The sequence below is a fragment of the Callithrix jacchus genome, chromosome 1 (genome assembly GCF_049354715.1).
Source record: "Callithrix jacchus isolate 240 chromosome 1, calJac240_pri, whole genome shotgun sequence".
Lineage (NCBI taxonomy): Eukaryota > Metazoa > Chordata > Mammalia > Primates > Cebidae > Callithrix > Callithrix jacchus.
Window position 1 is genome coordinate 172,020,157 of NC_133502.1, and position 18,386 is coordinate 172,038,542.

An 18,386-nucleotide genomic window follows, 5' to 3' on the forward strand; every position below is an offset into this window, starting at 1 on the left:
AGGCCCAGCTGTCTCCAGAATATACCATCTGTCTCTTGAAAGGGGCGGGGCACACCCAGGTGAGAAGTTTGCCGTCGGATGTGGTCAAATCAGAGCTTTGTCAAGTCCAGGCCATATGGGATGATAACACTAGCAGTACTTACAAACATTGGGCAAAATGCTGTCCATATGTTTCTCATGAATTCTTTATTGCAACCCCATTTTGCAGATAAAGTAGCTAAGGCTCAGAAAGGGGGAGTCACTTGCCCGGGGTCACACAGCAGCTAAAGGTACAGCTGAGAAATAAATCTGGATTTGCTGACTTGCAACCACTATGGGATCTTGTCTCTTCAGTTTCCTGGGTCGGAAACCATGAAATAAGAGGTAAGGTGTTTCCCCTCTTACTTTTAATGAAAGGTGAGGTTTCAAAATAAACTTATTTAAATTCAGCTGCCCATGTTCTCCCATGAAACATACAGTCAGATTATTTGTCAGAGATAAAGGATGAACCGTCGAAAATGTCCAAGCTTAAATTTTTTATTAGCTTAAGGCAAAATATGAAAAAAAAAAGTACCTTTTCCCTCATTAACCCAATTCAGCTACTCCCCTGCAGTCTGCCACCCACCACTTGCCTGGATTTTATCACACACAAAGAGCTGTCTGTGAAAAGGCAGGTTGCCGTAAACTTGGCTGCCCGGTGAGGGCTGCCGGAGTCTTGGCACGGAAGAAAGGCTGGCCATCCGTCACAGATCAGACCCCATCATCCCCCATGGCTGCTCCCGCCTCTGCCCACCTCATCTTGGCACGGAGTTCCCATGCAGATGACTTCCCGAACCCCTTCTAATGTTTGGTTTAACGTGTCGCCGGTTAGTGCGCTCATGTGACAGTGGTGACAGGCGAGGCTGTTCCTTTTTAAATACCATGTCAGAGACACGGCGTCAGGAAGCGGGGATGTGCTCTGTGCTCTCTGCCGTGCCGGGATCGCTCCAGCTGATTTTTTAATGAGGAAGATCTGCATCTCGGGAGTTTTTTCATGTGTCACATCGCGTGGACAAATCAGCAGCACGTCACGCTGGCCCAAAATGAAATGCTGACAAATGTAGATATTTCAAATTTAATTGACATTTAAATGTACTTGAGATAAAGACGGGGAAAAATCAGCAAGGACTTGGTCTCCGGAGGTGGTGAAGGGGAGCTGGCGATTATTTTTGAAAGGATCACTTCACTCAGGCACAAAGGATCTTCACTTTGTAAATGTCTTGGCTGTCCCTGCGTCCCTCTGTCATGTGACTCCAGTGAGTAGGTGCTGATGAGCAGGAACAGACCCCAGGGTGAGGCCAGGTCCTGCCTGTCCGGTGGGTGCCAGTTTGTCTAACCACCCACTACCCTTCCCTTTCCTAGACAGGCCAACTTGGAAAAGTCACTTCACCTCCCTGAACCTAACTTGCTTTTTGGTTTTTAAATTTTCTATTTTCTTAGGTTTTTGGGGAACAGGTGATGTTTGGTTACATGAGTAAGTTCTTTGGTGGTGATCTGTGAGATTTTGTGTACCCATCACCTGAGCAGAGTATACACTGAACTCAATTTGTAGTCTATTTCTCACCCCCTTCCTACCCTTTCCCCCTGAAGCCCCAGAGTCCGTTGTGTCATTCTTATGCCTTTGCATCCTCGAAGCTTAGCTCCCACTTATGAGTGAGAATATATGATGTTTGGTTTTCCATTCCTGAGCTACTTCACTGATACAGGTAGCTGTGAATGCCATTCATTCATTCCTTTTTACGGCTGAGTAGTATTCCATCGTATAGATATACCACAGTTTCTTTATCTACTTGCTGATTGATGGGGATTTGGGCTGGTTCCACATTTTTGCAACCTTATTTTCTTATCTGTAAAATGGAGGTTCTATAGCCCTCCTGAGAGCCTTATGGGAAAAGTTAAATGCAAGTATTTGTAAAGGGCTTTGCATGGTGCTGAGCACATAGTGAATAATCCACTACTGTCCACATGCCACGTTCACCTGCTAACAAATAGATTCTGGACATTTGTATCCTATGCAGGGTCTTTCCTAGGTGTTCAAGGATGAATAAGGCAGTCCCTACCTTCCCAGAACTTTCCAGGTATGGCGAGTGGTCCTCAGCTGGGCATATCTCAGCACATTAGAATCATCTGGGAACCCCCACTCTCCTGCCAGAGATTCCATAACATAGAAATCTCTGTAGTTTCAGCTACTCAAGAGGCTGAGGTGGGAGGATTGCTTCAGCCTGGGAGTTCCAGGCCAGCCTGGGCAACACAACTAGACCATTTCTTAAAAAAAAAAAATAGAAGGTGGCTCTGAACCAAGACTGTAGGGTGTCTGGGGTAAACAAGAGTGGTGCAGGCTCCACAGAGGAAACTCTGGAATTGGACTGGAGCTGTTCTCTAAGCGACCCACGATAAGGGCTAGGACTGTTCTCAGGGAGGAAGAACTGGTGACAGAGGAAGCTGCTGTACCTAGGACACAGTATGCTCAGTTGCAGGTGAGTATCTACTTAAAAGCAACAATGAACAGAAGAATTATTGTTGCAGCGAGTCACGATCACCAGGGTGCTCTGCTTGTTCTGGCTGTCCAGTGAGCTGGTTTAGGGGAGGTGGGGGAGACGGGTGAGTGTGGACACCAGGTCCTTCTTGCCCCACTGGGACTTGCTTTGCCAGAGGACAGCAGTAGGGGTGTGCCTGGCTCAAGGGCTCTTGGACAGGGGTCCACTTGGGAGGTGATGTGGGAACTGGACTTTTTATTAATTTTTTTTGGAGACAGTCTCACTCTGTCACCCATGCTGGAGTGCAATGGTGTGATCTCGGCTCACTGCAACCTCCGCCTCATGTGTTCACGTGATTCTTGTGCCTCAGCCTCCAGAGTAGCTGGACTATAGGCATGTGGCATGTGCTGCCATGCCTGGGTAATTTTTTTTATTTTAGTAGAGAGAGGGTTTCACCATGTTGCCCATGCTGGTCTTGAACTCCTGAGCTCAGGTAATCCATCTGCCTTGGCCTCCCAAAGTGCTAGGATTACAGGCGTGAGCCACTGTGCCTGGCTGAAGCTGCACATTTAATCCTGAGTGTGGGGGAGGTGGCATGACCTGAAGGCATCTCTGAGAAGGGCAGGCACAGGGAACTTGATGTCAGGTGGGGAGTTCAAGAGAAGCTGGAGGTTGGCAGGGACCAGGCTCTGGAGGGCCCGGAGCCAGCACAAGGATGAAAGGCGACGTGCAAGTTGGGGGTGGCGTAAGGCCTTGGGGTGGCAGCAGTCAAGCAGGAAGCATGCTGGCTGCCAGTCCCCCTAACTTGGGTTGTGCCCTTGGCTTTTCCAGCCTTTATTCGTGCATCTATTTAATTACTTCTCAGTCTGCAGGTTCACTCCTTCTTTCTTTCAAAAATCATGAATACCAATTTCACACATCCATACCCATGCCCCAGCATGTCCCGAGAAGCCCTTCCATGGCCACTGGGTGGACACTCACATAGGCAGAGGCCCGAGCACGGGACATGGGCTTCAGGCTCTGTGGTGGAGGGAAGATGGGGCTGTGGGCACCTCGGGGGCACTTTCCTCTGCAGGAAGAGACACTGTGTAGAACTCCTGCCGCTCATCCTGAGGACAGCCTCTGCATCCCAGAGCCCGGATCTGGAGACTGACTTCTGGGAACCATGGCAGCAGCAGTGGGGGCAAGAAAGCAGTGGCCGTGGGAACTGGCTGCCCTGGGTGCACATCCTGGACTGAGGGCACATCATTCCACTGAGTACAGCTGTGGCTCCCTCATGGCTGAAGGACCAGGCTATAAAGATTTTTGGGGGAGCAGAGAGTTCAACCAAAACAACACTCGTGAAATTAGTGGGCACAAAACAGGCACTGGAGAAATGGCGATGTGGCATCTGGAAGAGGCAGAGGTCTTGGGTGGGATGGTAAAGCCCTTCAGGGATGACTGAAATCAGTCATGTCTTGAGGACGAGGCCCCTGTTCCTAAAGCATCCCCAAGGTTCAGTTTTCCAGCTGGAATTAACTCCCCCTGTGGTTGAAAGCTCCTGGGAAAAGTCCTTCCTTCCTAGTTGCCAGGCAGAGGTGGTGACATACAAATGGGCCCTGTGTTGCTACAGATCCTTGGGGGATCCTGGGGACAAAGATGAGGTCTCCTTGGCACTTCCTGCTTTTCCAGGCTAGGTTCAGGCTCCATGGCTGGCTTCAGGCTTGGTTTTGTCTCCAGGGCCCAGAATCCACTGTGTGTGTGTGTGTGTGTGGGGGGGGGGTTGTGGTGAGGGTCAGGCCAGAAGCCTCTTGCTCTGTTAATTGGGTCTGTGACCTTCTGCTCATGTGTTTGGATTGCTGGCTGCTCAGGGAGTGGGCCCTGGCAGCCTGCCAGGGGGTAGAACCCAGACAGCTGCCCCTACCCCCTGGGGCCGAGGGCCCAGCTGGCATCTTGGAGACTGGCTCCTGGGGCTGAGCACAGTTTCTGGCTCTTAGAGGGCCGGGGCTGCCTGGCAGCTTCATACGCACGTCCTAATCACACCAGGCACACAGTAGGTACTCTTTATCTGTTTGCGATTGTTACTGGATGCCCCTCCCCCACCTCTCAGGTTCCTGACTGCAAGCTGCGCTCTGCCTTCACAGATACCTTTGCTCATTCACCCAGGAAACATCTCTGAGCAGAGGTCTGGGCTTGGCTCTGGTCTGGGAGTTGGAGAGTCAAAGCTGAGGAGCTCAGACTACTGGTGTGCCTGGTGTGCATGAGATGAAGAGAAAACTACAACATGGCAGGTCACTGCCAGATCAGGAGAAGCGCAGAGGACTGTGGGCATGGGAGGGAGGAGAGTGGGCCGTTCACGGGGGTGTTGGGGGTGTTGCAGTGCTGAGGCTGTGGCAGCCACCTCAGCAGGTAAGGCCGGATGGGAGGCCACACACCCTGCTCACTCAGGATGCCAGTGGCTCCTGTGGGAATTTGCCCTAGCCTTGCTCCTGGAGATGTTAATAGGCATTGTGGTAAGCAAAGAGGGCCAGGAGACATGCCCAGAGCATCCGGGCTGGTGCCTGGTGGGCCAGGATGTTGACTCAGGCCTGCTGGATGCCAAAGCTCTGCCCATGCACTAGGCCACTATCCAAGTGATGGGCCCACGCCCACAGGGCAGCTGTGAGGCTGTGCAGGAGGAAACGTGCTCTGCCCCTGTGTGAGCCACAGCTGGGAGCGACTTGAACTGCTCAGGCTGTGCTGAGTCTAGGCCCGAGGAGGGCGAGGCCGCTGAACGTGCAGAAGCCACACACCAGCTTCTGCCGGAGCATGGGTGCAAGTGTCCAAAGAGTCAATTGCAAAGTGTTCTGAGACGGCTTCGGGAGGGGTTTTTTCACTAAATGCTTCTGGCAGCTTCTTCTGATCTTAATCTTCTGGGGCTTTGGTTCTGGGGTCACGCAGTGCAACTCAGAGGATCAGACACTCTAATTCCTAGGCAGCATGGGCTGGCCATTTGGGGTACACACTGTCTACGTAGCTGGCATGGCCTGCGGAAGTCTTTCTTGTCTGGAAGGAATTGGAGACGTGTTTGAATGCCAGTCACATGTTCTTCTCGGTCCCTCAGAACCAGATTTCTGGGAGTCCCGTTCTGGTGAGAGTATAAGGTGGTACAATTCTTTTAGAAAGTTATTCAGCAATATGGAGCAGAAGTCTTCTTAAGGGTAAAGGCTTTTGACATTAGAGAGGCATGTTTGCTCAGCTCTGCTACTAGCTGTGTGACCAAGGACAGTGACAACCTCTTGAAGTCTCAGCTGTTTTATAAAATAGATCTCCCAAGAGCTACCCCTACGTGTTTCTTGTGAGGGTTAAATGAAATGGTGTATACGAAGTGCTTAGTGTATTCCTAGTTAATGAGAGTTGTCAACAGTTCCATTTATTTTTCCGTTTTAAGAGTCTCACTTGATTGCCCAGGCTGGAGTATAGTGGCACGCTCTCTGCTCACTGGAACCTCTGTCTCCTGGGTTCAAGTGATTCTCCTGCCTCAGCCTCCTGAGTAGCTGAGATGACAAGTGTGTGCAACCACGCCTGGCTAATTTTTGTATGTTTAGTAGAGACGGGGTTTTGCCATGTTGGCCAGGCTGGTCTCGAACTCCTGACCTCAAGTGATCCATCCACTTTGGCCTTCCAAAGTGCTGGATACAAGCATGAGCCACTGTGCCTGGCTTAGAATAAGGATATTTACCCTGGCATTTTTCATATGCATGAAAAGCTGGAAAGAATCTAAAGATCCAGTATGAGGGCAATGGGTAGGCAGACATGAACATACACATGACGAGATCCTCTGCAGTCACAGGTGTTACAGAGACGCACGGAACACGCCCGCATGCTGGCATACTGCAAGGAAGCTGCAGCTCTGTCAAAGACATGCAGGATGAAGACTGGGCAGGGAGCTACAGGAGTGCTAAGAAGCAGTGGAATGAGCTAATGGGATTCAGAACGAATGTGTCTCTTTCCCGTCTTCCAGACTGTCTATCAGGCTACTAGGTAATTTTTACAAACCAAAAATTACCCAAAAAGAGCAGATTTTGCATGGATCTGGCCAGAGAGGTGAGCTGGGCGACAGCCCTGGGCCCTGCTGGCTGAGTCTATACCCTTCTTACTTAGTACAGTGGAACTTCAAATAACCAGGATGCAGCCAGTCAAGACCCTTGTGTGGCTGGAGGGTGTTCAGTGTCTCACCCGTCAGGAGGCAAGGCGTGCGGTGGAAAGAACCTGGCTCTGCATAAAGGTGGTCAGGAGGGGCCCCTCAGATCCACAACCACTGCAAGCCCCTCCCCCCAAAGACTCAGAAGACACCCAATATCTGGGCTGTGGAGATTAAACAGGGGGTAGATGCATAGAATGGTCTCCTGCATACTCTCAGCAACTCTGTGAGGGCCAGTGCTCCGGCCCCTACTGCTGCCTCCCAGAGGGAACAAATGACTGCAGCCTGGTAGAGAGAAGAGACCTGGGCTCAATGTGTCACTCCCTGCCTTGGCCTTAGTCTGCACACAGTGGGCCATCCTGAAGGGCCTGGGGGCTCAGACCACAGTGCTGCCTTTCAGAGCCTGCCATTGGCTCTTTCTAAGCATCCAGTTAGATGGGCAATTCCCCTATACCTGGCAGGCCAGAAGGAAAATAACGTGGGGCCTGGCAGACGTGCACACGCCTCGGAAACCACCATGGCCCACTCTTTTTGTTTCTTTTTTTTTTTTGAGACACGGTCTAGCTCTGTCACCCAGGCTGGAGTGCAGCAGCATGATCTAGGCTCACTGAAAACTCCACCTCCTGAGTTCAAGTGATTCTCCTGCTTCAGCCTCCTTAGTAACTGGAATTACAAGCATGAGCTACCACACCCAGCATTATTTTTGTATTTTTAGTAGAGATGGGGTTTCACCATGTTGGCCAGGCTGGTCTTGAACTCCTGATCTCAAGTGATCCGCCTGCCTTGGCCTCCCAAGGTGCTGGGATTACAGCTGTGAGCCACCATGCCTGGCAATAATTAGGTTCTTAATGAAAAGCTTAGATAGTAGAGAAGAATGGACTATGCCTCTGTCATCAGACAGCTAATCCTACCATTTTCTTGTCCTGAGAAACCCTGGGCAAATTACTGAAAGTCTCTCTGAGCCTCAGTTTCTCTATGTGTTCAATGGGAAAGTTACCCTCTAGCTTTGACAATCTTTTTTATTTTATTTTATTTTTTGAGATAGGGTCTTGCTCTGAGGCCCAGGCTGGAGTACAGCCGTGATCTCAGCTCACTGCAACCTTCAACTCCCCAGCCTCAAGGAACTCTCCTGCCTCAGCCTCCTGAGTAGCTGGGACTACAGGCGCACGCTTCCATGCCCAGCTAATACCTTTGACAGTCTTAAGGGATGTTCAGTAAATGTCATTTCTCTTTCCTTCCTCAAGAAGAAACACTCAGGCACCAGTTCACACAATTTCTTTGGTGGTAAGAAGACTGAACAGATCCGGTTCCCAACTCCGGCTTTCAGGGAGCCAGAGAGAAGTGTGGCCTGCTGGGCAGGCATCTCCATTTAGGATGTGGAGCTATCTCTCTGGGCAATACCAGACTAAAGATGGACCTTGAAGGCCCCATTCCAAGGACAGCATCAGAGTATCATGGAGAGAATGAAATCAAGAATTCTGAATGCTGGCCGAGCCTTTTCAACTGGGCGACCTCGGGAAGACTGGTCAAATTCCCATTCTGGGCCTGAGCTCCCACTCTGGAAGAAGAAATGATGCGAGGCCCAAGAGGGCGTAGAAATCAATGGGTGCTCCACTGCGCCCCCTGCTGACTGGTGTCTAACCCACGGCCTCTCCTGTGGGATCCCTCCTACCCTGATCCCAGCCACAGGGAAGCCCGGAGGTGTCCCATCAGTTGTGCTCTCAATAGTGATGGAAGTAGCCAGTACTTCTTGAAGAGACTTAGTAACTGAATATTAGCTAAGTAATGTTACCTGAAAAGTAGAGGGAATGTTTTCCCCAGAAATTGTCAACAGTCAGTTTTAAGGGGCTAGGAAACCCACCGTTAATCCAAAAAGAAAATTTGACATAGGAAAATTTCATTTTGGGAAAATGCAGGTCAATGCAAGAATCAGCATGGGAACTCCCTTTTAAGGCCTCCTTTAAAAAAATCTTACATAGCTTCCGCCTAGTAGGTTTTCAAAGATACTTGCTGAATGCATGAATGGACAGATGGAACGACAGAGGGCTGGACATCGGCTGGGAAGGAAGAAATGAACTTCATGGGTGGACTGGCCAGAGAGCTGCTGGCTGGTGCTTCTGGGCCCTGAGGAGTCCCAGGATACTCAGCGGCTCCAGGAGACAATCTAGCTCTTAATCAGCCCCATCTTAATCAGCTACCCACAAAGCTGGTTATTTTATTTTATTTTTGAGACAGAGTCTCACTCTGTTGCTCAGGCTGAAGCGCAGTGGTACGGTCTCAGCTCATGGCAGCCTCCACCTCTGGGTTCAAGTGATTATTCTGCCTCAGCCTCCCGAGTAGCTGGGATTACAGGGGTGCGCCACCATACCCCGCTAATTTTTCTATTTTTAGTAGAGACAAGGTTTCATCATGTTGTCCAGGCTAGTCTTGAATCCCTGACCTCAGGTGATCTGCCTGCCTTGGCCTCTCAAAGTGCTAGAATTACAGGCGTGAGCCACCCCGCCTGGCCAAAGCTGGTTATTTAATGTGTAATTAGAAGTGAGAGTTGAGGCAAGAAGTCAGGAGGACTGAATCTCTCCCCTCCACTTCAGAGATCCTGCATCCCCTTCTGCAGCCCTAATCCTCTAAGTTTCCGAAGCACTTTGATATTCCCAGTGGAGATGAAGATCTGTGATTCAGGAAAACCCAGGCCGGATTAGAGGGCCAGGCACCAAGTCTGTGTGCCCAACACAGACTCACAACCCAATAAAGGCCCATTAGGATTGGGCCCCTGCTGCCGGCCTGTCTTCTCACATCTCTCAATACAATGCTAACAGATTGGTGGAGACGGTTTCCTCCCCCTCCTCCAAACAATATTTTATGAGGAGTCTGTTTTATTAAAATATTTTCCGCTGGATGCTTCCTGTGTTTCAAGAAGTTGGTCCTGCCAGCTGGAGCTGATGACAGTTAAGAAAAACATATCCAAGTGCTGTTGTGACATGGCATTTGGAAGGGGAGGAGTACCATGGGGGGGTGGGGGAGGCAGCATGGGAAGAGACGTAGAAAAACAGTGGGTTGCAACAGAAATGCCACTGACATTAAGGGAGAACAACCTCCCCTTCCTTGTTAAACAAACGTGAGCAGAAACCCTTGGAATGACGTCCTGAAACGTATCCCTCTATCTCCTCGCGGTTGCACTGCCATGATGTACGGTCACGGAAAACCTGTCATTTGTTTTCTATTGTTAGTTTGCCAACCACCAAATTGGCTCCCATGCTCCTGCTGGTTTATTTCAACCCCAAATATTTCCCAACAGAAGTAGAAACAGGACATATTGAAACAAACAACAAACCAATCAACCCAACCAACCAACCTGAAAGTGATACTGACACAGTTCAGGTGATAAGTAGGAAAATGGGATTATCAGATGCCGGCTCTTTGGCACACACTGCAGAGTCGGCCCCTCTGCCTAGCAGGGAAGAGCACCCGCGTGAGTCAATGTGATGAGGAGTCCAGCCTCTCATCGGGAACTTGGCCACAAAATCGGCAATGCTAGGATGTGGAGTACAGCTAGTGTTGAAATGGTGATTTTGTGTAATGCAGGAGTGTTTTGGCTTACATCTCAATAACAACAGGCCTGTGACCCTGTATCCTGGTTCAGTGTCTAAAAGGTTGAGTCCAGTTTTAAAGAGGTGACTTTAAAGAAATGTGATAAATTTCATCCCCTTAAGGAGGAATCTTAAGTCGGAGGCGCTCAGGTGCCATGTAGCATTCTCTCCACAAGGGGGCAATCATAATCCATCCCTTAATGTTCCTACCAGGCTATTGTGCAGAGCAAAAGTTAAACTCACACCCAACTTCAAGAGTCCTCTTCCAAATATCTCATACTGAGCATCCCTGTGTGCCAGCACGTGCACACACACCACACACACAATTCCACGACTGGGTGGAAAGTCTGAGGGCTGTCTGGGTGAGCTGGTTCCTGAAAGACCATATACCCTTATCAACCAGAGAATCCCGGAGCGCTGAAGTCAACTACGACTTGGGTTAGGCCCAGCTTGGCATTTGGAATCAGTCTTTCCCTTCTTGCTCCAATTCTGGCTAGGACCTGCCACGTCCCTTACCTTCTTTCCCTGAGACATTTTCTGAGAGCCAGCCAGACATGGGGGCCCTTTCCATCCAAAGAACTTCAGGATCCCTGGGGTAATTTTTCTGACTCCTCCAGCAATCCTAGACCAAGATGAACTCATGCACTTTTTCTAGGCATCACAGGAAGCCAGCATGTCGCTGCTGAGTTGTCTAGATAGAGACCGAGGGCTGTGTGCCTTGCACACAAAGGGGAGCCGCGCTACCTTCTACAGACGGCTGTGGTCTGGACTCAGGGCTATCTGCGGCCTTCCGCCTCACCTTCTGCAGGCAGCTCTATCTCAGGTCACTGCTTGTCTTTCTGCCTCATTCACCTTATCTACCCCACGCCTCCTGGGCAGGTGACTCTAGGCCAGTCCTATGGGAGGTGCTGGGCATAATGCCCAGGGAGTTCCGCATCTCAGGGAGGTGGGTAAGAAAAACCACAGTAACATAAATGCTGTGGCACAAGTGGGCAAAGGGTCCTGGTAGGGCTGGGGCAGTGGATAAGGGCAGTCATATACAGATCTCGGCCGTGGAGGCCTAGGAAGGCGGGTGGACCCAGTTCAACACTTGGCCTTCTTGACCAGGTTCTAACCCTCACCTAGTGTCTCGGCTTCTTCAGCACAAGAGGCTTAGGACCTTCTTCTGAACCCAGCAAAGTACCCTTTGGACCTCACCACTGGAAATCCAACCCAAATGTCCCGCCCCCTGGCCTCTGGGGCCTCCCGCTGTTGTGACAACCAGACTGAGTAAAAGATCAAGCCCTGTTCCCTGAATGACCCCTTTGTGAAACACCTGCTGGGGGCCCCAGGGAAGCCTCACAAAGGCTGGGGCTCCATTCTTGGGCTCCACAAAGTGCTGGCCCCGCAGACAGAGGGTTCTTGCAGACAGAGGGAGAGGTGCGATGGGGCACTCACTGCTCAGGGCTGGGCACAGACGTCCTCCGGCCTTCCACTGTGATGTTGCTCTTTGGTCTCTTAACAACATGTGGACGAGGTGGGCGCACCTAGAGGGGGTACAGGGGGAGGCCCCCAAGAAGTGAGTTGGAAAAGCCATACAGGAACATTCTGAAGACTTGAATAAATGCCACCCCCCACAAAATGTTTAGGGATTTTCAAAGCTACAGGCTATAAAAGCCTAGCCTATCATAGAAATATCACCATCTAATTGGCAGCAGATAGACACATTAACTGGAATTCAAATCAGAAAGGTGCTCCTGGAAAGCTTGGTTCTTCATCTGCAAGATGAGGAGAGTTCCACCAGTCTCCTCGAAGGGCTGCAGTGAGGGTCCAATGACATGATGTCTATATAGAACCCGGAACAAAGAGGCCCCTTATCAGTGACAATTCCCTCCCATCTTCCTCTGACACCCATAAGCTGGTTTTGTAGAAAGAAAGGGTTTCACTCAGACTTGTTTTTAAGGTACACATGCTTGGTTTGCTCTTTTTCCAGCAGAATCACAGGGTGCTTATTTTCCTCTCTAAATAAGAGGCATGAGATAGTGGCAATACAAATCATCTTTCCACTTCCAGGGCATCCCTGTGCGGCTCCTCCTGGCGGGGTTCAACCTGGATGCTGCACATCTCCTGTAGCCGTGAGCACTGTGGAGACCCACTGGGAGGGTCTGCAGTGGGCACATCAGGAGGGACACAGCTTCCTAACCCCACAGCTGCTGCTGCAGCGGCGAGATGGGTTTTTCTGACCTGCTGCCTCTGAAACCAAGATGAGGGCCCATAGAAAAAGATGCCTTCAGCCCTTGATCCCCCCCCAGAGCCTGTGATAGGGGTTAGGCTGCCCTTAGAAGGACACTCATTTGGTCCAATCAACATTACATGGCTTTAAATTTGGCATGGCCATCTCTGTACACTCCCAGTGCCTGAGAGAGACAGGTTGAGAGCTACACTGAGAAAGTCTATCTCTGAATTTCAGTGCCAACAAAACCAACCGAGCCTACCCAGGCAGGGGGCTTGCTTTCTCTACGGATGGGATGCCACAATTGCTGACTTTCCAGGACAGACAGGGAAGGAGAGCAGGTGCATACTCCATTTCCCACCTGCCCTTTTTCCTGAACATCAAACCCCTCGCCCCCCAGAAGCTTGTGGGCGACACAGCACAGTGGCTTAGGAACACAGATTACAGAAGCTGGCTGCATGAAAGACAAGTCTGTATGGAGTCTCATCAAGCCCTCAAGTCTGCGCACGCCTGATCTAACCAAAGTTTTTCCTGTGGAGTGGCCACTCTGATCTCAGACTGGTTTGGCAGATCAGGGATGTGGTAAACACCAAATGCATTCCACCAAACTGGCTGTCTTGTCTATGGGGTGTTTGTGAAGACCAGATACAGGGAGAGCCCCGCATGGGGTCTGGTACATAGTGGGGGTTCAATAAATGCACATCCTGCTCCTCTGTGACCTGGGTGTCCCTTCCTATCAACAACAAAAGGAAGACGAGGCGGGGGTGTCTCTGGATTAGAAGATGAGTTTTAGGATTCTCTTGTCCCTGTCTAGCATTCTGCGGACTGCCTGGTGTGTCATGGTCATAGCAAGATTTTCAGAAACAAACGAATGCTGCTGCTCAGAAGCTGAGAGGCGCATAATGACGTTGCTAGTATCATCATTATTAGAACCGGGCCTGCCATACACTCACATTTAGTCAACACGGGCTGAATAAACAAGTGGGTATCCCTGCAACCCCTCTGACTCTCAACTGCTTTCCCCAGCTCTGGCAGCTGGTAAGCAGGGTCACCTGGCTGGAATGATCCCCACCCCCAACTTCTCCCTACAAAAGGCGGGAGTGTGGGTTAGGGTGAAGGGGCAGTTCTGCCCCTGCCCCGGGAGGCCCTGGAAAGGTCAGACTTTAAGGCCTGTCAGCTCGTCCTTGCACAGGGCTGCTCCTCGCTACAATAAAGGCGGGTTAAGAATGTGAACTTGTGGCTGAAATGGGGGGATTAAGTTTGTGGCAACTTCAACTGAACTTGCAACGTGGTGAAACATGGGGAAAAAGAACAACAGAGCTAATTAGACGAGCTGAGCTGTCAGAGTGCCGCTGAATGGCTCAGCGCCAACAAACAAAAGGAATGGGTTGGCAATCAGCGGGATCGGTGGAGGAGACTGCTTCATTAGGGATGATAAAACAGACAGAGCAGGGGGGGAGGGGCGGGGGGTGGGGAGCGCCGGAGCCGTGGAGGCTGGGGAGGGAGAGAAAGACAGACCCAGAGGCGGTGGGTCACCAGCACGGCTGCCAACACACCCGGAGTCACACACACCTGACTGGTGTGGACAAAGCCAGACACAAAATTACACTTGCAGACATGACCATCCCGAGATACATCGAGGCCTCCAGACTTCCATGTACACAAATCTCACAAATACACACAGAGGCACGCGCAAGAGGTGAAGGCACACGTATGAATCACACACACGCACCCACACATACTCACACGGTGGCGGACCACAACCAGGCACAGATACACACAGACAAAACAGTTTAATTAAGCCCAAATCACAGACTATACAGACAAGACTCTTCATATTTCAGCGATCAAACCTGTCTTTCTGGGGTGCTTGGGAAGGGTGGGCATTGGGGATGAAGAAACCCACAGGCACACAACAGTGACTGGCCCCACTGGCATGAGGGTCCCAGCCGCGCCAGGGGAGAAAATGCTAAACAGAGATTTCCAGCTCTGTTCAAGGGGGACTGGAGGGGAAACTTGGGAAGCCAGCCAATTCCCCACTGGATTTAAAACCTGAGAAATCTTAAGTCGGCAGGGTTAAATGTTTATTGAATACAAAAGCACTGAGTACATTTGATTTTAATGGTGAGCAAGAAATAATAAATACAGAGCTTATAAAGCGCTTCAGGAGCAGGCTGACAGCAGCCTGCCTCTCCCTGGCAGGCCCCAACCCATGCCCCTTCATCCATGAGACACTGGCATGGTTTTCTTCTGCTCTTTCCTTCTTCTTATTTTTAAAAAGAAAAACCAAATCCTTGGGTAACATCTGAACTCCAGCCACAGGTGCCAGGCTACAAAGCTCCTTCCAGAAAGGCTGAATGGCTAGAACCTCCCCCGCCCCTGCTACCCTGGGCCAACGGCTGCACTTCTGTTTGGAACGTTTGTGGCTAAGTGACCCAGCAAAGCCACGCTGGTGGCCCCCTGACACGGGAAGTTGGTAGGCTGTCCTCTTCGAGGCCCTTGCAGGCTTCCATATGCCACATCTCCCCAGGTCCCACCTAGTGTGTGGCAGTGTGCCCTGGAAATGCTTGCCCCGATGCATGGAGAATCAATGGTCCCTAGCGGCCCAGAAAGCACCAACCTTCTGTGACTCCCAAATTGGTCTCTTAGTGGTGTGGCTTGGCAGAAGTTCAGGTGACATGCCAGTGACTGTGGTAGGCACTGTACATATACAACCTCATTACCCTTACCAGGTGGTACTGTTAAACCCATTTTATAGGTGGGTTTAGTTTCTCTGAAACTAAAGCTCAGAGAAGGTTAGGATTCTGCCTAAGGTCACACAGCCAGGAAGTGGCCAAGCTGTAATTCAAACCAGGGCAGGCCTCTCTGACTTCCAAGCCTAGGAGAGCTGGTCCTCCTAGGCCCCCCTGCCGCTTCAGCATGCCATCAACCCAGCAGGTCCAGCCAAAGGTAGTGGTAGGCTAGTCACCTCCTGCATTAGAGCTCAGTGCCTGAGGCCCCTGCTGCTCAGTGTCTCACAACATCTGTCTCCCCAAGTCCCTGGTTGCCAATGGATGTGGCTGCCCACCCCTCCAACTGCACAGATCCCCACACTAGTAAGACAACACCGAGTCCACTGTAGCTGTCTCCAATGCTTGAATTTTTCTAAGGGGAGTGATCCTTCCCTGAATCATGACTTGCCTGCCTAGGATCCCGAGCCTCCGAAGGGAATTCTAAGGGCTACCTGCTGCTGACTTTGGCTTAAGGGGAGGCTGTTTGGTAGAAAACAAAGAGAGACAGTGGAGAGAGGCAAGCTGGGCTCAAAGGCAGGATTGTCATCAGGCCTATCATCATCCCTGTGGTGTCGGCCATAAATTAGGGAGATAGCATCTGCCTGCTCTGGGCTGGACAAATGAGATAATCATCACACAAGTGCCCAGCACAGTCCTAGGCACCATGAATGGTGCTCAATGAATATTCATTCTCTTCTCCTTTGTGTCTCTGCCAGACCTAACATGGCACTGGAGATTCCACAGACAGCTCAGCTGCTGCTGGTTATTTTTTTCTTGACTGAATTTTTTTCTCACCCAGCATTTTATATAGGTTGAGTATCCCTAACCTGAAAATCTAAAATCTGAAACCATCCAAAATCCCGGACCTTTTGAGCACCATAATGATGCTCAAAGGAAATGCTCACTGGAGTACTCTGGATTTTGGATTAGGGGCACACAGCCAGGATGTATCATGCAAATATTCCAAAATCCGAAACAAACTGAAACCTGAAACTCTTCAGGTCCCAATCAGAAGGTGGAAGATCCAGAGAGCTTGGAATGCTGGCAAGACCACAGGTTCTAGAGTCCCGATGACCTTATCTGCAGTTGAGGAACTTGGGTCAGGTTACCAAGCATCAGTGTTCTCATTGCTAAACTGAGGGGTGGACGATGCCTGCTTCACCGAACTACTGTGAGGCTCAGCTGGGATGAGGTACCTAAGAATGATTTGTTGACTGTAAAATCCTAGGCAAATGATGGTTATTAATAAACTGGGCCATTCCTGAGAAGCTGTAGGATGTAAAAACACCTGTTAAGAATAAGAACTGCTACTGTGTGCCAGGCACTGTGTGTGCTCTACAAATGTCATCCATTTTCCTTTTCACAGAACCTCTCTAGGAATGAGGGCCCAGCCCAGGAGGTAAAATGAGACTTGGAGAGCTTCAGTGCTTGCCAGATCACGAGACTTCAGCATTGAAGCCTGCCTCTGTGGGCCTCCCAAACATGTGCTGTTAAGGACTGTACTGAAACTCTCACTAGTCACACAAGGTTCAGTCCAGAAGGGGCCTCCTGCCCCACAAAGCAGTTTCTTTTTGCTGCTTGTATCTTCCTTCCAGAGACAGTGAGCAGACACATTCTAGCTCCTTGCCAGCTGTGCTGATGGGGGTTTGGGCCAACCACACTTTGATGGGGGATATGGGATGGATCCACTGTCATGTGTGGCTGGGAGTGTAGACTCACAGTGGTCATAGGGGAAGGCATCTAAGTCCCCCCAGTCTCCCTCCTAGCCCTCTAACTCCTACCCACAGTAGGGAGGGGAGGGAAGGGGAAGGGGAACAGTGCCATGGAATGGCCGACATGCACCCAGAGAGCAGCTACCCAGTGGATGCTGGGTCCATCTCCCAAGGAGAACAGATGCAGTTCACCCGGTCACCTACATGCCCGGCCTCCTTGCCTTCACAAGATGGATTTGGATACGTGCCCTGCTGAGGGCGGGAGAGTTAGGACACTGGGTTGTAGGGTATGCTTTGGTTGGTCACACAGTGGTGGTCACACTGAATGGTAGATGGAGAAACTTCTCCCTTGGTAAACAGCCCTCACCAAAAGGTCCTGGCAGGTTTCCCACTTTCAAGGCACCTGCTGAAGTCCTCATGCCTCAGCATGGCCGAAGTCTGACCTACCAAGGAACATGACTCCACTGACGGCTTAACCTGGGACCCAGACCCAATATTTTTCCATAGACAGATCTTTTGCCCATTCCCAGGTGGTGGTGGGTTTATATTTTTTCCTGCTTCCCCATCCTTATTCTTTTTTTTTTTTTTTTTTTACCTTTTAAGAGACAGGGTCTTGCTCTGTCACCCAGGCTGGACTGCAGTGGCACAATCATAGCTCACCGTAGCCTCAACTTCAAGTGATCCTCCCACTTTAGCCTCTGGCGTAGCTAGGACTACAGGCGTGCACCACCATGCCTCTTACTTGGCACTTTACATGGGAAGGTGGATCTCCAAGGAAGGCCTGGCAGGGGAGTGGTACCTGTCTCCATAAGAGCTGGCTCCATACTCTCTGGACATAGCCTCCACCCGCAGGAAGGTACAAAGGCATTTCCAGACCGAGATCTGGCAGGAAAGAGACCCCTGCTCCCAGACTTCTGCTTCCTTTGTGAGGAATAGGCGAATGGAGGAAGGCTTTGAACCCCTTGCTCACCCTGTGAGACTTGCTCAGATGATGCACACACAGCACACACACCACACAGTGGCCCCCTTGCTACTATAGCTCTGATCTGCAAGTCACCAAACTTACTCATAAAAAAAGCAAGAGAAGCCCAGAAAATGCAAGCTCAAATTCATGCCACACAGACAGGGAAGCTGAAAAACCCAATTCCCAGTTCTCTTTTGCCAGGCAGGAGGGTTCAAACTCTGGAGGTTTAGTCAGGCTGAGGGAGGACGGCTCAGGCAGTGTTAGGTGGGGAGGGCAGAACCACTGGCTACTCACGGGCCTCGAGCGCTGTATCTTGGGAGGCAGTCGGGTGGGATGGAGTCTCTGCAGCTGCATTAAAGTGGAAACTTAAAACATCAGGATACACTGAGAAGGCTCAATGCATTTCCACACACGGCCTGGGGAAGGCACCCAGTCACCCAAGCCAGAGCCAGAGGGCCATCCTCGATGCCTCCCCTCTTGCCC

General features: G+C 50.7%; 1 protein-coding gene across 24 annotated transcripts in view; it reads right to left on the minus strand.

The window, feature by feature from the left end:
* Positions 1-18,386, minus strand: part of DENND1A (DENN domain containing 1A) — a 553,495-nt gene that overhangs the window by 11,327 nt on the left and 523,782 nt on the right. For 13 of the 24 annotated variants that reach the window (XM_078375906.1, XM_078375877.1, XM_035257037.3 and 10 more), the window contains 2 exons: positions 18,198-18,251; positions 11,682-11,770 (listed from right to left, as the gene is read on the minus strand). In XM_078375906.1, coding sequence (XP_078232032.1) covers positions 11,682-11,770; positions 18,198-18,251 — 143 coding nt within the window. The remainder of the gene's footprint in view (positions 1-11,681; positions 11,771-18,197; positions 18,252-18,386) is intronic. The other 11 variants (XM_078375918.1, XM_078375962.1, XM_054236739.2 and 8 more) reach the window with 1 other exon arrangement.